Source organism: Teleopsis dalmanni, chromosome X (assembly GCF_002237135.1).
Source record: "Teleopsis dalmanni isolate 2A chromosome X, ASM223713v2, whole genome shotgun sequence".
Taxonomy (NCBI): domain Eukaryota; kingdom Metazoa; phylum Arthropoda; class Insecta; order Diptera; family Diopsidae; genus Teleopsis; species Teleopsis dalmanni.
The window spans coordinates 61,484,986-61,509,852 of NC_051848.1; the positions used below are offsets into that span (position 1 = coordinate 61,484,986).

The window sequence follows — 24,867 nt, forward strand, 5'->3', positions numbered from 1 at the left end:
GCTTTATCTACAACGCTATGCTATAAATTCTGTTATAATTTTTAAATTGTTCTTACTCAAGTTATATCTTATGTCAACTGAGATAATTACTCCCTACAAGCGATTTGGAGTCTGACAAGCCCTGAAAGTTTTTCTAGCATAATCATGGATATCCTCTGTTGTATACTGATCTTAATGGCAGAACCTACAAGAACCATTTTTATTTTAATCTATTGTTTTGGATGATCTTAAATAACCTAACAATAGGTCAATGTAGATTTGTTTTTATATTAAGTTTTAAATATTGTAGTTTTAAAATTAATCAGTTTCTTTAGTTTTTTAATTTCTAATAATTTTTTAATAATTTCTTTAGTTTTTTTACTAGCCTCTAAAGTTAAGTCAAATTTAAAGCATGAAAATATTCTTTACTTTTAACCACTACTCATCACTACCGTCTCTAAAAATCGCAGAAAACCCGGACGTCAACATACATGGAAAAAACAAAATGAAGCAAAACTGCGAGGAACTTTTAAGATTATATACATATTATATATATACTACTATTGGAATTCGCAAGTAAATTGTAAAAAGCAGTGCACCCAAGGACATTCAAACAATTCAAGTTATAACAACACCAACAGTTGCTTTTTAGATATTAATATTCAATAATCGAAAAATTATAGCATATCAGAGTATATTATTCTAACAATATTATTATATTTTATTGTGTTATTCTATACGGTCAGGTCAATACATTTTATTTACAATAACATAATTTGATGAGTTAATGAAAATCTTCGTCCGTATCACATCGCCAGGCAATAAATATTATTCTTGGTTTGTACTTGGGTAAAGAAACATCGTACCATCTGTGGAAGAAAAGAAAATCAATTGTTAGAAAAAAAAAACATCAAATATTATATATAGCATAGTAAAATAATTATATACAAAGACTAAAAATTTAAAATAAATCTTAAAGATATATACAGTCAAACTTCCATAACTCGAACTTCTATAACTCCAATTTTCTATAACTTGAACTAAATAGAGTGCAACAGGGTTTAGAGAGCAATTTACATACAATTACAAAAAAATTCTTTAACTCAAAGTCTTCATAAGTCGAACCTTTTCTTTGCAAAATGATACTTCGAGCTATGGAAGTTTGAGTGTAGTATATACCTAGCGTCTATTATTTTGGGACTATATGTTAGAATAATTATTGTTTTTGAATCATAATACGATTAATTTTTTATATTCGTTTAATATATTGTTTTTGAATCATAATACGATTAATTTTTTATATTCGTTTATTTGATTTTAAATCTAAAGCTTAATTAGAATAGAAAGATCCTTAGTAAATTTATTTTTGATTTGTTTCATAAATTGAATATTTGAATGTCTGACTTTCACTCTGTGGTATATATATAATCAGTTATATTTAAAGCTTAATTTAAAACAAAAACACCCGATTTATGGTAAAATTTTCCATTCAAAACAGATTTTTAATGTAAATTGATAAGTATTTATATAAAAACAAAAAAAACAGAAGTCATTTGTTTTGGAATGTGTATTTAATTTTGACGAACATGCAGAAAACATGTGACAAGTTGATCAATTACTTTTCTCTATAATATCAGTTATTGCAACCACTCCATCATATTTTCATTATTTAAAAAATCTAATTAGTTGGCATCACAAAGGCACGTATGAATATTAAAATTTCATTTAAAAAATTACATAAAGAAAAGCTATTTAAATGACCCCCTTAGTTGAATAATAAATATTTTAAATTGCCAATTAAAACTTTTTGATGATTATAAGAAAATTAAATTTTTTTGCATTAGGTCCGGCAATTATAATTATAAGGAACTTAAATTATACCTATTAGAGTTATAATCAATTTCTATTTTTTTATTTATTTATTATTAAAACGGTCAATAGTATGCTACAATCCTATAAGATCTATTTAAGACAATTTAAGGTAGTTAACAAACTTAACATAAGTTTATGCTTCAAGATTCCAGACTTCATCAGATTTAATGAAAACTGAATGGAGATACTGAACTCATTTTTTTGCAATAAGATGAGCACGTAAGATGGGCGAATGTTTTACTCTGCATTATACAGAGTCTTAAGGTGTTGATATGTTGAAGCATGTATAGGTAAGAAACCAAAGACTAAATCAATTAAAAATCTATATAGACTAAACAGGACAATTCTGCCAACGATCTGACAATTGAAAGACCTGATCAATAGCAGGTCTTTCATTTGGTATTGTGAAAGACCATAAACAGCTTTCAGTCTTGCACAAGATCGCTGCCAGAATAGGAAAGATCTTCCAAGCGATCTTTTGCAAAATTGTGAGAATGTAGTGAATGTGATGAAAAATCGTTGCCAGAATTGCACTGTAGAATTGGTGGAAGTTTAACTCTACATTCCACAGAATCTTAAGGTGTTGATATGTACAAGCATGTACATATAGTTAAAAAACTAGTGATTTATACGAGTTCAGATGTATTAAGATTAAGAGACCTGACAATTTATATTAAGATTTTAATTTATTAAAGCCTTAAGTTAGCATGATAAAAATTATATACGCACTATAAGTGTTACTTAATATATATACTATATATATACTATGTATAATAATGTTACGTTTATATATGAAATATCATACTTAATAATAAGTGCAGATAAGATTTCGTATTAATGTACAACTTAAATATTTAGTTTACGATAATTAGTGTGTATACAAATAATGTTCTTTATAAAATTTAAGTTCCTACTATAAAATCCCAATTGGATGTATAGATAACTTACCCATACATACATATTGGTATATAAGATTGAGAGATGTAAGTTTATTTTAAACTTATGTGTGTGTGTAAGTAAATTTATACATATTAATCAAATGCCGGTCGCTTTAAGGAAAGCAGAACTTTCATATGGGTTACAATAGCAATACGACAATAGCATTGTTTATTAATAACTTCCACATCTTTCTAAGTTATGTAAGGAGTATTTCTTCAGGTATAATACAATATACCTTATTGATATGTGACAGTATATTTTTAGTAAACAAATTTTTATGATTTAAACTAATATATTCTAGGTTAAAAATGGTTGCAATATCTATTCTATATAAACTTTAAAAAATGTTTTCAAGTAAATCACTTATAGGATGTCATGACAGTATATAGGTCTTCACAAATCTGCAAACATTTTTTAATTAATGTCTAATAATTGTCTGTTGTGTGTTTTGATTGTGTGTAATCTCTAATGGGAATCAATTGGAATTGAATAGCAATGCTCTTATTAACTCAGAAACTAGAAAAAAAAATTGACATGGATGGACCACATCTCACTAAAAGAAAGCAAAAATGCTATTAAGCGGAATTCACAAGCCGGCTATCGACCTGATCGCCATAAACAAACATGGGTCATTTAATTATTACCCAAAGTCAACATAAATAATCATGCGATAAAATAAGTTACACATCACAGAAACTATTTCGTTACAGAATTTCGTTTGCGCCCTTAGTTCCGATTGTGAGGCCCAATACCTGCATCATTCTTGTTGATAATACTTGGTATCATTTTTTTTCTATATAAATTGGTAAGAAATAAATAAAATAAAACAGAATTTAAAATATCTTATAGAATTACTAAAAGAGCTATTATAATGCATAAGTTGCCTAGTATTAAAATTATATTATAAGTAGTGTTCATGTACATTATTTAAAAAAATAATTTTTCAATAAACAAATTGATACATTTTTAAAAGTAACAGCGTTCAGCTCCTACAAATATTTAAAAATAAACTTTCGCTTCTAAAACTAATCCTATCAACTAGCGAATAATGAGATTTATTTGAATTATATATATTGAATATATTTACCTGGATTGTTGTAAAAGTTTCCGCTAAGACTAGGTTTTGGTGGAAGCTTAGGGGTGCCGTCAGATATTGGAAAAAACTCCTTTGGAGACGAACGTGGCTGCATGCCAACAGTAGTTGTATGTGGTTGTTGATGTTGGTGATTTTGATGTTGTGTTGTTTGCAGTGTTGACGCTAACGTCTTAAAGCATGCATATGTGGTATCGGATATTTGATATCCTGTCGGAATGTGCGGGGATATGGGTGTCATGGGTGTCATTGGTGATGTTGTCGTTGAAGAGCTTAACGCTGGTGATATAACCTGTTCGTCTAATGACGCTGCGTATACAGTATTTAAATGACCTGTAAACGGTGTACCTGGCATTGGATTCGTCATCTTTAGTGAGGATGATGATGAACCAGATGCCGAAGTCGATGAAGATGATGTTGTTATATTGGCTCCAGCTGAACGCTTTTCAATTGCTGAATTTCTTCGTATCATAATACTGCTAGTATTTGGTTGTAATAAGCGTTTACTTCCAATAAATTCGTTCGTCTGACTGCGAGGATATGTGCTGGTGGAATGATTTAGCCTGGGAGGTATAGGTGGAGGACTCAGTTCACCATCCCTTGGCGGTAACTTTAAAAACAAAATATACATTATTATCTATATATCTAATCTAAATTGAGTTGATATTTGCATTTAAAGCATCAAATAACTTTTATAAAGAATATTTACCGTTGGAGCATCAGGTGCCTGACGCTTTTGTGCAAGATCAGCACAGCTTTCGGTTCGTTCTTTTCTGCGAGGCGGTAACGGAGGTGGTGCTGTTCTATACTCTACATTTGATGCTGTAGGTACATTTACATGCGGAGAAACAGGTACTGTTGGATTATTAAAATCCACCTCAGCTACTTGAGAACTTGCAAAACCTATGAAAGCTGGATTACCACCAACAATACATTCTGTTGGACTGAAATGTATAAAATGTATGAAATATCACTTACAATTGTATTTCATTAAATCATTATATAAACAAATAATATACCTATAATGTGTGGTGGAGCTGCAACAAGATTTATTTGATGGCGCGGTATTTTGGAAAGGAGATCTTGCTGAATGCTTTTCATGCCGTGGACTAACTACAACTTTAGGCAACGGCGATGGTGGCATCGGTTCATTTTCTCTAACAATAGGATTATTATTAATTAACGTGGTATTATATTGATTAACATGTTGCTGTTGCTGTTGATGTTGATGTTGCGTATGGTATTGTTGAGATGATATTTGTTGATGTTGATGTTGGTCGTCAATTGTTGTCCAAGAAGTATCGAGACGTGTTGATGATATCTCGATAAAAGTAGGACTGAAAGTTGTTTTTTCAGTTGGTTCACTATTCCAAATATGTGCAACGGAAGTGTGTACTCCAGATGGTTTTTTTGGCAATTGCGGTACTGGTTGCGGTGTATCGCCATTTGCCTCAATGTGTTCGTCATTTTTATGAACAGCTGTCGAACAAACTGTTCCTCCTGTTTGCAGACCATGCACCCAATTGCTACCATTACGATCAGGTATATTAACACTAGCAAACACAGAATAGGCATGTGGATTATTGCTTTGACTGTGTGTACTAGTATTGCATGCCGTTGGACTATGTTCACCAATACCTTCATCATGTGTAGTAAGTACTGTTTGTGGTCGACTACTAAATGATGAAAGCGACGATTGTATTAGCGATACACTGCTACTGCTGCTGTTGTTGTTGCTATTGTTTTGACGTCGTGGTTTAATGCCTGGTGACTTCAACGGAATGGATGCCCATTTTCGTGGCTACAAAAAAAATTTATAAATTTTTAACTCGTTTTGTTTTTAATTTTTAAATTTTGTGCTAAAATATACTTACAAATTTTACAGGTTGCTTGCAACCTCTCGGCTCTATACGGAGACTTTCGTGATATAGGAAATTCGATATGTCTGTATCTGACATACCCTTAAAGGGATCCAAATTTTCCAAAAAGTTCTGTAAAAAATATTTTAAACAAGTTAGATTATTTTAAATCAATTTATTTTGTATAATTCGAGTATAATTACTTACTCTAATTTTTAAATCGACCATTAAACAATATGGTTGATTTTGGTACTGTTGTATCTCACCAATTATTTCGGAAACTTTCCGACGTTTTGAAAAATTGATGAGCTCCGTATTAGGCAGAAAATCAGGATTACCTTCTTCCAAATGCAGTATATTTGTTAAATATCTGCCGAAAAATGGCACACAAGGTGGATTAATTGAACGTAAACGTTCTTGGTATTTTTTTAAATGACCATCATTAAGCTCTCTACATTCATCTAAAAATTTTTCATAACGCGCTGGTAAACCCTGAAATGTTAACTTTAAACGATATACAGATGCACTGCCCATGGCAGCGCTTATTGACAATATGCCATTAAAATTATTTAGTTCCAGCATAACCATCATAACTTCAATAGCCCGTGCAACCATAGCTACACGCTCTTCATAATTTTCCGCTTCGATAATTGATTTCTCAATCCATCTTGTTACGTTTGTTGTGTGCTTCATTATTTTGAGCAAATTAGGACTTTTTAATTCTTTGTCCTTTTTTGTCCACGGTGAACCGACAAGTTCTGAAGGCTTAACGTTTTTGTACAATTCAAATTCAAGTAGTGTTAACTGTCTAGCCAACTCTAATGGATGTAGAGTTAACAAATTTATTTCTGAATCAGGAACATTAAGATGGTGCTCAATTGGTGGCGGATGAACGCCTTGTGCGAATATTATTTGCTTATGGCTCTTCTCTTGTTCGTTCTGAAATGTATAAAATAAATATATAATTAATCACATAACTAAAAGTAGTATAATATCATTATTATATGTTATATATGGTTAACATTACAATTTATATGTGTTTTCATTATATACACCATATTATTATATTTGTCTATTAATACACTTAATCTTATTTTAAAATATAATTAAATTATTTTTATACATTTGCTAATGTTATTGCCTTATTTAGCATTGTTATTTAACATTGTTAAAAACAGTTTTGTATATATTATTAATTATACGAATATTTTACAAAATAGTTAATTACTATGTATAGTAATATGATTGAAAATTCTTATATTTACCTTTCTTTGAACAATTTTTAAAACAGAGTCTACCCATTTTCGCATTGATTTACCATTAACATTTTCCAGAAAATGCAATAAATTCTCCAGTAATGTTGGATCTTTTTCAAAATCATAAAAATGATGATCGACCCAATGTCGCAAAACATTTAGCACACGGAATTGTACGGGTTGCACGTACTCTTTACGATATCTTTTCCAGTCTTCGCGTTGCGAATTTTTATGCATTTTATCAGTATCACAATTAAGTGGATCCTTATCCAGACCCAGCTGGTTATCCTGATAGACCAGGCTAGGATCCGGTATATTAAAGCGCTCAATTAAAAGCGTTAACAAATTTTGCGGTGAACAAAAATAACGATATGTGGTAAGGAAGGTACGCACGAACATAGGATCGGCGTATATATGATAGGTTAAACGCTCAATAAGTTTACATAACGTTGCACCCTATATTTTTATGTAAATAAAATAAAATTAAATTAAAGTAAAAACAAACTTATATTAATAAATTTAATACAAATGTATCAAAATTAAAACAAACCTTTATTAAAGGCACACCAGTACTCTCACGTTCTTCTAATACAATATTATCAGGACTATCAGGTATTGCAAACTTATAAATATCAGCGCTTGGCATACGTAACGGATGCTTTTTTTCAATATCAAGCAATATGCTATCCAATATGCGATCTAACATTGATTTTGTGTTAACCATAATGAGATCCGCCATCCAATCATTTTTATGTTGTGGATTTTTGGCTGTGAGTATGATAGATGGTTGCACGCGTGGTGCAATTTCAAATGAGTTTTTCAATTCCTCAGTATCGGCACGATCGTTAATTTCAACTCGACGCATAAAGAATTTTTCTTTAAGCCGATAATCATATGTTTGTGCGCCGGTTGATGGTGCTTGACGTTTCGTATTTGGCTTACAAAGCACCATTAGTCCATCAAAAAGATAGACTTTACGCTCAGCAATACGCTTTCCTGAACCCAATTTTCCAAGAGAATCCTCTATTCAAATTATAAATTTTGAAATCATATTAAAAACTATTATTTATTATAAATATATTTATAAATACAAACCTCTTACAAACTCGTTGCAATTTTGTCCAACATCTTTATCATCCCAATGCTCAACTGTATTCTGCAATTCACGTGTGCGTTCTATGGCTAGTTGACGACGAGCTCTACTGCTCATTGGAACACAAGACTCCCTAAAAATATGGAAAATATAATATTATTAACATTATTAAAATACTATATATATTAAAATAGTAGTGGCTATTATAAAATGTTTGTTAGTAGATAATAGACATTTGTCTACTGAGTCGATTGGTGCACTGTTGTGCATGATCTGCTATATGATAGCACTATTTATAATAGCAATAATTATGACAGCACAAAATGCAATGCTTAGTACCACAATGATTTCAACCAAACGATTAGCCAATATTGTTAGAATATTAAATATTTGTCTAAAGTATAAAATTATAAAATAAAATGCCTAAATTCTGTGAAAAATCCAAACTTAAAAGCATTTACAAAAATATTTTTGGAAACACTGTATTGTTGGATTGCAATTCTGTGTTGAAAACAGAGAAATTTATGCGGTAAATTTATTCGGTAAAATTTTGGTGTTTTTGAAACGATTTTTCATACAAGATTTGACACTTAACTTATAAAGTAGATAAATTTATAAGTTTATAAGATCTATAAGGCATTTATCAGTTTAGATGAGTATCCTTATTAACATTCGCAACAAAAACAAACTCCTCTGTCAACAACAAATTTTATTCGCAATATATAATATATTACACCTGAAAGTCGATATATTAAGCGACTAAGCAGCAAATAAAAATGTAAATGAATTACTACAAGCGTTTAAACAGTATTTTTTTTATCTGATCGACAAACTTCTATTACCTAAACGCAATAGAAAAAGTTTTCTACAGCTAATAGAAAAAATTCTTTCGTTTTGCAGTTCACAATACCAAAATTCGGCTTTGTCCATCTACGATAGAAACTTTTCTATTGTCTATTGGCAATAGACAACCCACAATAGGCACTAATATGTATTGAGATTGACGAAAACGTATACAGAAGCAATAAACAGAGTTCAATAATAGAGGCATAGTACTCATTAAGGAGAGGAAAATAACGGAAAAAGAACTAACCAGAACATTTAAGTGAAATACAAAAAATTAAAGTAAAAATATATTGAAAGATACACAAAAAATATTAAAGTTTCAGGAGCAATCTGATGTAGAATTTGAAACAATTCACCTATGACAATTATCACTCACTACTTCAATTATATTTTTATCATTCAAAAGCGTATTAGAATGACAAGGCAAATACGAGTATGTTAATCTTCTTATAAAATATTCAGCTATGTTGTTAAAAATATTTCAACAATTTACCAATTAATCCGTTCAAAAATATTAAATAATATATAGCTATATGCTGGGATATCAGTGCGATATTACAAATATAGTTACAAAATCCTGTATATCTACATTAAGAATTATAATATAGACAAACTTTTTTATATAAATTCTTACTTTAAACCCTGTTTTCTGCTTTTACTGCTTTTCTGCTTTATTTGGACTTAATTTTACTTTATATTAACTTATTTGATGCTGGTAAAAGTTTTAATAATTGTCTTTAAAGGACAAAACTGATATCGAATAAAAAGCGAAATATAAATGTAGAGTTTAAGCTTTTATGTAAATAGGATAAGCTTTTTATAAGAGTACAAAATAAGAAAGTAGAGTTCGAATTAAATTTAAGTTAGCTTGTAAGCTTGTAAGTTAAAATGAAATAAATAAAAACTAGTCTTAATCGAAACTTAAACGTGAACATTACAATAAATATACTTTACTTTAAAAATTTTAATAAATAACAATCCAAATAATTGAAAGAAAAAATACTTAATAGTTAACTACGTTAATATCTAAGATATTTTTGAAGTGAAATCATTTCGTTTAATAGTAAATAATAATACTTACTTAGGCAAATGCGCTACTATATTTTCGAGATCACATTGAAGTGGCCTTAGAAGGCCCTGTACTTGTTGAAAACTTTCAACATCTTCTTGCGAGGGACTGAGCTCCATCAGTAATTTAATATAATCAAAATAAACAAAAGCATGCCAAACTGGCACCAATAACAACTTAGGCAAATAATATTTTACAGCGTCGCGAAATCCATGACCTGCGGACATTAAAGACATGGCCTATAAAAAAAATAAATTTAATTAATAAAAAATATATTTTATATATATTTATAAATAATAACAACATACATCTGGTTTAGCCAATAACAAACTGAGCGCATCTTTGGATTGTTGCGACGTCACTTCTTGTGCATATTTGGTGTAAACATCAAATTCTTCTGCTTCAGCTAACTCCTCAAAACAGTTACCAACGCAGGGAGCACTTTGTTCTTGTGACATTTCAATAACATCCTCTAATGAGCCCAATAAGTTAACTGTCACTTCATATATATCCATTATATTGGAAAATATAGGCTCGAGCTCTTTAGTATCACGTACTACTTTAACCAATTCTTCACGAAATACACGTATTATCATATGTAAATCACGTTGATATTGTTTTTCATCATGTATGAGCTCCTTCACAACTTCTTCATATGTAGTGCTGGCACGCTGTGTGGGTAAGGTGGGTAATGGACTAGGTACTACATTAGCTTTTATATCGCTTTGATAAAACATATCCATTAGGACCTATGAATAATAAATAAGATAAATGGTATAAAAAATTTTAAATAATTATATAATTATAAAATTTACCTTATCAGCACACATTGCAACTTCAATATCTTCCTTGGTTATTTCGCAGTGTTTTATCTTTTTCACATAATTTCCAGCTAACTTTAAAATATCTGCTGAAATATATTCCAAAACAGCAACAAGAAAAACTGATACTGAATTATCAATCTTATACTGAAGTACATCCTAGAATAAGAAAATTTGCGAAAATTAATAAAAGTTATATACATATACATATATACATAAATCTATAAATAATATTTATTGACTATTATTTTTTTGCTTATTGCAGATATTATTTTCTTAATTTCGGTTTAGGATGACTAGAATAGAATACTATGACTAATAACAATCGATGATTCAGTACTATTCTATAAATCCAAGCAAAACAGTTGCACATTGCAATTTAAATAGTTTTTTTTTAACGATTTAATTAAGAAATTTTTCGACAAATGAAGCGTTATGTATTTTTTAATATATTAGAAAAGTAATTAAACTCAAATGAATATACGGTGTTGTATGTCAAATAATTTCTAATTAAGTTACAAAAGTAAATAATATATTGGAATTTAGTTCCGATATTACCAGTTATACAATAAAAATATACAGAAACTATATCTGTTTAATAATTAAAAAATACTGAAAATGCATTACTCTTATTAAATGAACTTTTTTGTTACTTGTTTATGATGGCGACAAAGTTTTCCAAGTAGTGCATTAGCACCATTTGATATCAGACACGCAGAAATAAGATTTTCAATCATTCTATGTAACGCTGACAAATCACCACTCAGTGATTGCCACACTCCTGGTGATAAGATTTATGATCATTTGACTTAAGTATCACAGTCAACACGGCCAAGGACGACTCACGTTTGTAATAGTCAATTAAGTAAAGTAAGTAAGTAAAGGCGTCGCTTTGGTAACACATACCCGGATATAACAGCTATGCGAAATCTACTCAAGAACGATAGGAATAAGAATTATGATAATTCACTTAAAAGTATTCTTTTGAATATTATTCAATAGAATGGATCCGTTATCACAGTGTAACACTAACACTGAAAGCATTTTCGATTTAATAACCCGAGAAATACAAAAATAATTTTAAATTGTAAACATACTAATATGTTTTGTAGTCTATGCTGCTGTTGTTGTTGTGACTTAATCAGCCACCCCCTTTTTGGATCCATGATGGGATGAGTGATCGACACTCGGTCGCCTAAACAGATACGTTAGGAATTACAACTAACCGCACTTAGCGCCTTCAGCTTATGTTAACATGTGCGATATTGAATGTCTTTCCATAGTCTAGAAAAAAGTCAACAGACCACGTTCCAAGAATGGCCGTGTCTACGTCCCAGAGCTACTCGTACTTTCAAAAAGAGCTGTACAAATAAATACTTGTGGGCTACAACAACACATTATATTTAATTATCTAAAAATACTTTACAATTCTGTGTCCGTTGAAAAAACTAGGAAAAAAATTGAATGTCTAAAATCTATCAGTTAGACGATTTGACAAACATGAATACATGAGAGTACTTGAGATATAGTTAAGTGAGTAGCAATCCTGATGCAAATTAAGTTAATCTTTATTACAGATATGTTGTTGAAACTGCATCACAAACTATTACATTGGGTTCGGTATGTAGGTTCGATAGTTTTAGCAATATTTGCACAACACAAAAGTTTAAATAAATTCAGAATATGTCATTTTTTTTATCCCATGTATGTGATTTGCGATATTTATGACTCCGTTACATCTTAATCATATTATTGCAATAGAACACAATAGTTCTAATAAATTAAGGACATTTCAATTAATGAAACAAATCAAATCGCTTATAAAACAACAGAAATTAATTTCATTTACTATATATTGTCACTATCTTTTACTATACTGACAATAGATGAAAGTTTAATTTTTTTACAGGCTACTCTCTATATTTCAAAAAATTAGAAACTCAATTCACCTTCCTGACCTACTCGTCGAGTTTGACAACGAAATGTCGTTCAGCACTCCCGAAAGGAACTACAAAAGGTAGATACTGGCGGGCTACAGCAACATAAACAACGACAACATAATAAGGCATACAAGCAGGTCCCAACGGGTTATCACAACAACAACAACATTACAAATAATTCATTAAAATTATAGTTATTATTAATTCAATAATGTGGTTGTCAACACTGCATAGAATAGAATTAAAACCTGACACAAAACCTAAATAGTTTGTAAGAGCTTTAGGGGCGGTCAGGCATACGTTACGGAACTATTTGACTTTTCAGACTGGTATTGTAGTCAACACTTCATAATGATTAAGTTTCTTAAGCACATAACATCACATTTTTTAAATCAAATTAATATTAACAGAATTCAAAAATCATTATTTGTCTTTTCAAAAAAATATAAATTATAAGATCTGCCACACATTAAAATTAGAAACATTATGTTAACACAAATTCTAGAAACTTCTGGACCACAACTTTATTAATGAATCAAACTTTCGTTTTTTTGCCTTAATTTTTTTTTAAATGCAATAGATTCAATTTGTTGTTGTTTTAGCCCACAAGGATTTGCCTACGTGGTTCCTATTTGGTTGTGCTGAACGACACTTGGTTGTCAAACTCGACGTGTGGTTCTGGAACATAGACCCGGCCATTCTTGAAGCCCAATAAATTCAATTAAAAAGTTTGCGTATTCCAGTAACTCATAAATTAAGCAAAAAATAATAATAACAAAAATTGACACATAATGAACAAAATAAGATGTGTTTATTGTTGTTGTTGTAATCCTACCAAGAAAATTTATTTTTAAATCCTTGTCGAGTGGTCGGCTTCGTTCCACTCCTGCACACTAAATGCATTTACTAAATATTATTGGTTTCAACAATCACACACTAGATTACAGTTTTATATAGAACATTATTAAAAGTGCTTTCAACTTTTAAGTAAGTACACAGAGTTATGGTAAACGAATGTAACAAAATATTTTGTTCACCCATCCCAGTTGCACATGTTGCCTAGCCCCACCCAATTTGGTTAAGTATGAGTGGCAAATAACAAAGTTTATTATTTCAATTTTCTAAATATTTTTCACTTGGTCAAGAATTTGGCACGTATAAATAAAATTATGTGCTTCATTATTTTTAAACACATTTTTAAAAATTATATTCTAATAATTCCATTTGAAAGTAAACAAAACAAAACAATAGCCAGAGTCATTATAAATGCAATTAAAATAAAAATTTAAATTTAAATTACCTTTTGCAACAATGAGTGCACTCGATCCGTAGGCAAAACAGATTTTCTTTTTTTGGAGCTAATTGTTTCCTTTGCTTCATTCAATGCCCACTCGTCAATAGGGCCTGGAAATGTTTTCTTCACTTTTTCCTCAACGTCCTGCAAAAATCAATTGCATTTCGTTTAATATTTTTTTTCTAACCCATTTACTATGGCAGTAAACTTACCTGTACAGAATGCGGTAATGGCTTAGCACACAGCATTGCCAGTATGCGTAAACAAAGTGTTTCCACATAAAGCAGAGCATCCTCTTTGGCTGTCAAGCGAGAATGTACTTGCTCCAAAACCTGCAAAAAACCAAAACAAAGCAACAATTAACAGTGAATCACAACAAAAATATGACATTAATTGTTTTTTTTCTATGTACCTTCTTCAGGGACGGCGTAAACAAACCCCTCCAGCGAGCTGCATTTTCGCTTTTTGTAAAATCATACCCGTCGGAGTCGCCGACCCCGTGCTGCGTAGAAAACATTTTACAACGTACACACGGGTACGGGTAGATTTATACGTTTTTATTATTTGCAGGCTCGTTTAAATAACAAACTAAACATTAAAATAATTTACGGTAGGCATGGCTAGATGCATATCCAACCAAACAAGGGGTTAATGCAAATAGTAATTTTGCTTTTTGCAATAATATGTCCTACGTCCGGCGTACGGCGGCGCAGGGGAATTTTCACAGCTCATACAGTGGGTATACAACTATTTATTCTTCTTCCTTTCATTCGGGGCAGGGGCAGGTGAACGCTTCTCTGCAATAGTTTTTCTTATTTTTCTTCTTTAATTAAACAATTTGCACACCGCACTTAATTATATCCAAAATGTATGCTTCTTGCCTTGTTCAAATAAAAAAGCCATAATTCACAAAAAAACTCCCAGCGAAAACATCAAATATATAAGTTTAAAAACTTAACAAATACTGAAAAATCGATTCAGTTTTCTCACTGCCGCGGGAATGAAAAAAAAAAGACTAACTCTTTAGGTCTGTTTAATCGTTCGATTTGTTTCATCAGTAAACACAAGAATATCTTCAGTGATTGTTGCATTCAGCGAAAGTTGCAGACATTTTTTGTGTGGATGAACTATTTACAAAATAAACAAATTTGAGTATATATAAAAGAGTTAATTGGTGATGTATATAAACATGTATATATGTAAAAACTGCTGAATGTGTGCAACATGCTGAAACCGAAAAGTGGTGGAAATGGTGAAAAATGTTGTACACTGAAAAATATATATTGCAGATATATATTTAAATTATATATTTGCATTATATATATATAATATTATTTCAAATATTTATATTGTTAAAATTATATTCTAATTATATTTACTTTATATTTCCCTTAAATAAACTTTATATTTAATATAAGTCAAATTTAAAATTTCATATATGGTACAAAAAAAATTAAAAAGTACACATTCTTAATTAATTAATTATAGTAATAAATAAAAGAATTACAATAATAATTCTAAAAACAATAATTTCAATAACAACATTTTAGCAATTGTAGTATATAAATAAAAATAGTATAACCCAAAATTAAATTTAGTTTTATAATTCAATAATAAGTTAATTTAGAAAATAATAAAAGCACCTTTTTTCGGTAAAATTGTGAAAAATAAAATATCACATCAATTAAATTGATTTTGTATTGCTTTGGCTTGTGTTAAATAAAAATAAAAAAATAGATGTAATAAAAAACTTTAATTTAAAAATAATATCAATAACAAGATCTAAATGCACTTTTATACTTTCATGTTTTTTTTTTAAAAAAAACAAATATTACATAAGTATGAATTCACATTTTCTATTTTTTTCTGTATATTGTAAAAATGAAAAAACATGCCGAATTAGATGAGCAAAATATTATTATTTTTTAATTCTTTTTTTTATGAATTTCAATTAAATTTTAGTTTTAATTTTAAAACTTGAAGTCTTGATTATTCGATAATGTTATACCTTTACAAAAACATACGTACATATGGTGTACATGTTTACGTTACTTAGTTACGCACTCTATATTCCGCTTAAATATTAAGTATTAATTAACAAATATTCACCTATCTGTATATACCACGACAACAATTTTAGGCGCACCGTTATTTGATGTCTTATTTTGGTGAATTTCACTATCTAATCAGATTTTTTAACAGCGTTATACGACAATATGGGTTGACTCTTGTGATATCAGTCATTAAAGTTAAAAATTTTTTTCAAACCACAAGAGTGCACAAGTAATTTATACTATCGAAATTAGCGCAATTTTACATTGACTTGAATAAATATATATTAATTAGTCGCATGCATTTTTCATACAATAGAAGAGCGAATTGCAGAACATTGTTGGTGAACATGGCAAAACAATGTTTCTTCACTCCATTATGTCTGTACTAATAACATAAAATAAAATTTTATGAATTCAAACTCATTCTAACTCTAACTGAAAACAGAATTCTAACTCATTTTATTAAAATTAAAAGAATCTAAAAATAATTGTACTTATTATACAATGTATTTACAGCTAATATGAATCTTGAGAATTTATTTTATATGAACTCCATTTTACACAAAAAATATTTAAAATAATGACGTAGTTATTTTCGTGTAAGAATCATATACAGTGCTAATTATTTGAAAATTAATTTAAAAATTTTTTGCAGTGTATTAATAAATTTTATTACTTGCTGTCTACACTGGCTACACTTAGGCAAGATTTTTATGTTCGAAAGCAAATACCCCAGTTGAAAAAGAGGTCTTCGAGAAAGTATTTGATACTGCGTCGTCATGTTTAGACAAATTTACAATACATTTGTTCAAAATATGAATGTAAATAGTCTCTCTTTGTTTAGCCTCTCATTTGTAGTGTTTAGAGCAACGTATTTGAATTTTGAATCAGATGACGTTATCTTTTTATAATTTTGAAGTAAAGTGAATTAACATTTTGTGAGGTAAATAAAACTAATTTTCATTTATTATACATACACAGCCATTCAAATATGTATATTATATTATAGTTATAATAACCTATATTCTTTACTTTCAATTAGACTGAATTGATGAAAAAATCTTATCGGGAAATGAATGAAATTGTGATTATGTTCTATAACTGCGGTGGTCCGAAGTAAAAACATCTTTAAGTTTCTTTGTATAATTAATAAGTTCACATTGTTTAATTTAATTTATTTTTACAAATGAATTCATAATTTATAATAAAATTTATAATGTAATATAAAAATTTATTATATAAAATAAATAAAAAAAAATTACGTACAAATTTCTTTCTACTTATTTAATGAGACACAAAATATAAAATTTAAAGATCGCCAAAAAAGAGAAAAAATAAGAAAAGGGAACAAAAAATTTAATGATTACCTGCGCTAAGAGCGCACAACTTTCAATCGAATACGCTTACCTGCGCTAAGAGTGCACAACTTTCAATCGAATACGTCCGCTATGCAATACATGGATGCATCCAGTCTTCGAGACATGTACGCAAAATGTCTTTGAAGACATTTGACTAATTTGTTCGAAAAAGTCTTCCAAAATGATGTCCATGTCTTTAGGACTTCATCGACGAAGGATTGAACCGTTTCCTACTGGGACGTATTATTTTCGAAATTTTCGTGTGAGTAAAAAAGTGAGAGTATGAGTAAAAATCTTGCTAAAAGTCTAACCAGTGTAGACACAGGTTCACATAATTTAAATGAAAATATAACTGCAAAATGTATATGTATAAAAAAATAAAATGAATAAAACAAATTATTGAATAAAATTATTATCAGATTTAAACTTTAAAAATAAATCAATAAGAATATCCTGTAAAATAAATAACAGAAAATAAATAAAAATAAATAAAAAACATTTGTATGTTCCTTTAATGAAGTAGGTTTATGCATACTTATGCATACTAGCTAAACTTACAATTGACAAAGGAATATATTCGGCCAAAGAATAGGAAAATATGTGTTTAGAACTGAGTCTTTTAATAACCAGTTTTCGGAGTATAGATCTTAAATTATTACACAATAATATATTATACAATAATAATATGCGAATACTAGGTCTAGATCTGCTAGGTCGGGATCTAATGTCATGTCGCCACAGCTGCAATATGGTATTATGCATAGTTTTTATTATGAAAAGACTCAGCACATAGCGACCGTACTATTTAAATGTAGAGATGGTCTTTTTAAACTGAACGTGATTATTCTTTGTGTAATCGTCATAAAATGGAATATATATATCATATTATTGGTGTATGTTCGATTTTCAGAAAAAATTTATATTTTTTTTTGATAAAGCCCTTTTGTCCGAAGAAGAAGTTAAAGTTTTGTTAAACGGTAGCAATACTTATAACCTGTTTAAATTTATAAAAATTGTTTTAAGTTACAGAAGATAAATTATTGAAGAATTTATATAAATAATAATGTTAATAATATGCACCGCTTTTTGCATGCCAATCTGACACTCAACAAATATGCAATTGTCAATTTAGATTTTGAGTAAAGTTCTATAATTTTTGTACAGTGTCTGACTTGCGATTTTTCCTTATATTTATCTCTTGCACCTCGCCCAAGACCTCGTAACTATTTGGCCAATTAAATGCTTTCTACATTGTCAAACCCAATGCGTTGCAAATCGTGCCAAGTTCTTGGTTATATTGCCAAAAGTTGCCGAAACGCTTCAGCCTGTGTAAATTATAGTCTACCTCCTCACGCCCCGCTCGACTGTTTCCGTATATATTCTGCAAATTATTCAAAACAGCATCCAGCTTCTTCCAAAGAGTGCAAAAAATTTATTCTGCAAAAAGAGATATTAAAAATCGAAACAAAAACTAAATGTACACAGCGGAAAGCAAAACACATCTCCAACAACAGTTTCTCTTGTATCATCTGGCATCAATTAGACACCACAATCTACTAACTTCTGAACTAATATAATACCCGCAACTCTCTCCAATGTTTCTATGTATACTACAGCAGAGGTAAAATTATTGAAGATGTCACTTTAAGCGAAAACCTTGTTATTTTAAACGAGGGGTCTGCCATACACTTTTCTACTCTCAACACATTCTCTCACATAAACCTTACAATGTGTTTAGCCGCACTCACACCTAAGTGTTCTTGGAACTTACTTCAAAATCTGCATGTCAGTGATCACGTTTCTATTGTAATTATCTTACTATCACATCTCCGAAAGGGTAAAGAAACGGCTAAAGTTCAAAACCGATTTTACGGATTGGGACAAATTCCAACAACTTTGTAAACAAAATAATAACAGATTTAATATTGCGAGTAAAAATAATATAGAAGCAGCCAATTTGGCTATAATCATTAGATCTGCAGCAAATTATTAGATCCCACAAGCAAAATCATCATTTATTAAAGTAGAATACAATACCGTGGTGGAATTCCAATTTGCAACAACTTAGAAGAGTTGTTTAGATCAAACTCAAATTTAGTTTCGTATAAAAAAGCTAATGCATTATTTAGAAGGCAAAATAAGCCCAAAATCAGAACAAAAAAGAGTTTGGCTGACATTAATGTGCTAACAGAGAGATATGCTACAATAATACTATAATAAATTCCATAAACATGGAAACTCCATAAATTTCTTCACATTGAGTAAAGGTATTTGCAAATTTTTTTGGAACGACCTGTTTTAATTTCTCCAAAGATTGTCACTTTTCATAAAAATTTATAATTAATGAGTTTTTTCTTTCAGAATGATTATAATCCTAGGACATTAATTGCTGCTGCAAAAAAAAATCGAAAATGATATTACAATAGTTGAATTTAGTAACGTCATGTGCAATGTAAAGGGAAAAACCCCGGGATGCGACCGTATATCATACTCCATGTTAATTAATCTTTAAACAATCTTAATAAATAAATTAATCGAACTATATAACTATATTCTTTAGAAAAGTATTTATCCACAAAGTTGGCGTACTGTTGAAGTTGTTCCCATACTCAAATCAAAAACATCTAGCTAGGAAACTAGGGACTATTGCCCAATTTAAATGGTGTCGTGCATGGATAGAATTCTAAAAAATTCTATCCATGCAGACACTAAAAAAAGCGGTGAAAAAGTGAAGGTTTGGACGCAGATCGAAAATCACAAGAGCATGGCTTTCATGAGCATACCAACATAAAAGAGATCCTCCTCAAAGTAATTCGAAAACGGCTCCAAAAGGAAATAACTCTCACCGAAGAGTGGGTGTGCTAGTTCGTATACTACATATTAATCTTAGGAAGTCGGGCACATCATTTTCAAGTCGGTCTGACGGTGCATAAGATATTTCATCTTTTTATCACAAAAAAAAAAATTATATTGCATTATTTTAATAGAAAATATATAATACTTTATATTATTATTATTACTTCTTATTAGTTTATAACATATTGTACATTTTCTTATTATAATTTTGTAATAAATTTAAAAACAAATTAGTTGATGTGTTGAGAATAAAGAAAAAATTCACCATGTGGGAAAGTTTTTAAATTTTATTTTGAATACTTTGTAACTAAAAGTTATTTAAAAAATTATTTTAAATGTTAAAAAGTATTTATTAAAACCAAAACTTAAATTTATAAAACATATCTCAAATATACTTGCAATAATCCAAGTAACGGGTACCTACGAGTACTTTCGAAATGCGGGCTAAATTCAAGTACTTATTTCCTTGCATCCAGCACTCAAGAAAATGTGCACGAATTTTAAAAAAAGGGTGCGGTTTATAAACTTGACATGTAGACATATTTTATATGAATAGATAAAATTAGCGTCTATGCATTTTAATCCATCCTCACAAAAAAAAAATGACATTCCTTTAGGATTAAGGACAATACAAAAATGTATAACAATTTTTGGTCTTTTCACAGTATTTACGTCATCTGAGCTTTTTTCGAAAAGCTTTTCTTTCTAATAAGAGTGTTTCTGCCTGACCGTTTAGTATAGTTGGGTTTCATGAGAAGTCCATAAAAATAAATAGTGTAAGAAAACTTAGCATTTAAAGTTAGTAATTATCCTTAAAAGAAAAATAAGATATTTACAATCATATTAAAAATATTAAATTTAAAGCTTATTTAAAAAAAAAAAATATTTTTTATAGTATTGTAAAAAAAAATATTAAACTAAACAAAAAAAAATTGAATTCTTTACAATATAAGAGCCTCAATAAAAACTTTTAATACACAAATTGACATATTTTTTCGTACATTTCTTATATGTTTAGATTTGATTGGCGGCTCTAATTTTCAACTTAAAGTTATACGTTACTATAGAGCATTATCTTAAACATCAAGTTAAAAGATATATAATTTTAATTAAATGATAACACACCTAAATATATTGTAAGTGAAGTATTTTGCTTCAAATTCAAGGGAATTATCTTTAACTATGGTGGGTTGGATGGTTGATTGAAGAGACAAGCCATCAGATAACTTTCCATGTACCTCAATTAGCAATTTTTCGCCGTTTTACTATGACATTTCTCGCTGTCAAAGAAACACTTCCCTAAAAATCTATTTCTTCTGGACGCTAAAGCAAAGCATTCACTGAGAAAGTCTTGAATGGTTTCTTCAAATTTCCACAATCTCTGCAGCGTGTATTATGAGAAATGCATAGTTTCTCTGTATGAGTTCCTCGACACCAATGATCAGAAAAAACAGCCGTAAACCCTACAGTATTCACACAATTCCTTTTGAGAAATGCCTAAGATCTACTTTTATTGTAGTCAGGCCATGTTAATCGGGAAGTTGCATATGACTTAAGTGTCTTTTATATGTTATTGACAAGCAGAAGAAAGAAGATGTAAGTATTTCACTTAATGTTCTCTAGGGTAACATAAACCGGTACCGCTAGGGACTTATCTAGGATAGCATCTACATCCCCTTAAAAAAATTTATTATTTTATTAGATTTTATAATTTATTGTTTTAATGACCAAATATTATTTATATATTTTTAAACGTGCCAATTGGTTAATGTTATATAATATACAACTTTTTTTTTAAACGACTATAACCTATAGTCACCTTTAGGGTACCGATATAATACAAATTTTTAATCAGTATTATACATATTTTGTTTAGAATTAAATTTATCAAATCCTATTAGTACATTTTTCAATGGATTTTGTATAAAAAATAATACTTATTGCTATAAATTGTTCACTTAAATGCCATATTGTAAACGTATTATTATTTTTTGAAAGCCTGTCCTAATTTTTTTTTGTGGTTCAGTGCATAGAGTCTACATTTAATTAGTACTATTTTCAATATAATATCTCACAAACAATTGATATTTAATTTATCAATCAACAGTATCTTTATATGTTTAATAAATCATTGTGAAGAGACTTACTTCCGATTAAAATTTTTAAATTATTTATTTATGCACCCTAAATAAATTTTAAATGTACTTTATAGATGGTTTATAGTTTATAGATTGCTAGACTATGATGCTATAAGTTTTACTTCTGTTTCAGTAACTTTGCTAATAAAAAAAATAGTCGCATTAAGAATAAAGAAAACCCAAAGGCGATCATGTACTGTTGTTCTGTTTATGGACTACTGGTATGATTAGTACGAACTTACAAAACAAAATCGGGATGTCATTGTTAATAGCACGAAACCCTGATCAACGATTTATTTTTTCCTATGTTGTTCAACATATTCTGGACGACTTTTAGTTTTAACTTAAGTGTTCTATATGTCATATAAGGATATTTATAATAAATAAACACTAAACAAGTTTTTTATCATATTCGTCTCGTTGTATGGACATTGCAGAATTTTGGCATTGGATAACAGTGGTAAAAAAGCATTATCATCGTTCGAGAAAAAAACTCGTGAGAAGATCCATGGTCTTGTATACATACATATATACAGTTATCATTGAATTAGATGGAATAATGAGCTCTTTAAGCTATACTAAAACACTGACATAGTTGAGTATTTAAAAGCAGTGGCTTCATTGACTTGATCATAATTCGGCTACTACCATATTTTATCCCGCCAGTTGAACACATAGTAAAGGATTTTGACATTTTTAATCAAAGAATGAGATGACGCAGGAGTAGAAGTTACTCGGTACAACCAACCGATAACAAAAAACAGCTGATCGGGCTGATTGACTAAGTCTGCTAAATATGAGTAAGAATAATACTCGTCTGTATTAACTAATTACGTAAAAAGTAAAAATTCAGCAAGTTCGGTAATTATGTTGTCTTCAGAGAAGTAGCTGCCACTTTCGCTTCCAAGTAGCTGCCATCTCTCCTTCCAAGAAAGCAATCTTTGAGTGCAGCATTTGTTTTTAATGTAAAATTGAAACTTCAAAATGGAGTTTTTAAAATATTTGAGATTAATTTTTTTTGACATTAAAGGCGTTTAATAACATATCAATTAAAAAATGAATTATTTATTTGTTTAAACAATTTATTTTATTTTTTTTGGGTACATTTGAAACAGTCCATTTGAACTGTAATCAACATTAAAGTGTTTGTAAGTTTTTAATTAATAGAAGTACTGTGTACACTCTTTTTCTTATACCTTACAGTTCCATTGGGCGACGCACTCATACATACCTCAAATAGACTCCGATTTAGAAAAATATGTTTAGCTACTATGTGGCTGCAGAATTACACAAAATTGACTGTCTTTTCTCTATAATATAAGTTTCATTACATGTGAATATTCCACTGACTAAACAAAATTAGCGGACCCAACCGCATATGAGGAACTCTCGAATATACGTATGTCAGCAAGCGTCTACAGTCAATTAGGAAAAAACAACTCTTTAGACTATACTGATTTTCGCTATTCACTGCCAACAATGAAGCATACTCACCAGATATTGAAAATTGTGGGTCAGAAAAACAAATAAATCATTATACCAATCTATTTTCAGATGTCCAGTACTTGCAAAAACGTGTATTTCCACTATAGGTTCTTATGACCCTTAATGTTTAACCAATATTTTCAGTCTGTATATCAGGGATGTTGCTAACTTTCTTAAAACGACACTGTAGTTTCCTTGAGAAAAAGGGATATCCGTACCGATAAATCTTATTGTCAGCTAGTGATTTAAAACTAAAACTATTCCATTTTTTGTGGTCTAAGTGATCCCATCTTCCATTGGATATATATGTAAAATTTCTAGAAAATTTATGACGAAAAAGGATTGCCAAACAATGTTAATAACATATTAATTTATTAAACATCTAGGCATAATTTTTTTTAGAATTGCTGTATCCGTCTGTGATATTGGTTGGTTGGTTCGAAAAGTTCTAAAAGCTTTGAATGGTTGTTGGTTTAGCTAAAAAAGTTCTTTAACTTCTTATTTACCATTGTACATCGCTGAATGCAAATTTTTCTGCAATTTGTCCTCTCATGACCTTGATTATGCATGCTGACGTAGAAACATTTTATGGATTATTAATTATATCACTGTGCTCTACGATGTATTCTGCGAATTTTGGATACTTGGTGAGACAGCTTCTGCTTTGTACATTTCTCATAGGGATACATTTTTTTTATATAAATACTTAGTAAAATATGGTAATTAAGGAATATTTATATATGCCATTAAACGAGCATATATACTTTTATGCATATATTAAGAAAAAAATTTTATATATGGGTGTAAGTCTTATAATAGTTACATTTATATATATTAATATAAACATACCAAATAAATATTAACACATAAAAAATTTTAGTTTTTATACTACCATAGATAAATTTGTTGTTTATT

The 24,867-nt window shown here is 29.5% G+C and overlaps 1 protein-coding gene across 1 annotated transcript; it reads right to left on the reverse strand.

Moving 5' to 3' along the window:
* Positions 1-680: 680 nt before the first annotated feature.
* LOC119687196 (protein son of sevenless) lies at positions 681-15,091 on the reverse strand. The gene is made up of 15 exons (XM_038101448.1): positions 14,474-15,091; positions 14,274-14,393; positions 14,068-14,205; positions 10,822-10,986; positions 10,315-10,755; positions 10,019-10,245; positions 8,094-8,224; positions 7,549-8,021; positions 7,008-7,454; positions 5,950-6,681; positions 5,758-5,874; positions 4,903-5,684; positions 4,593-4,827; positions 3,878-4,493; positions 681-848 (listed from the first exon to the last, which is right to left on the reverse strand). The coding sequence occupies exons 1-15, from the start codon at positions 14,576-14,578 to the stop codon at positions 808-810; spliced, it is 4,770 nt and encodes a 1,589-aa protein (XP_037957376.1). The 5' UTR covers positions 14,579-15,091; the 3' UTR covers positions 681-807.
* Positions 15,092-24,867: the final 9,776 nt, after the last annotated feature.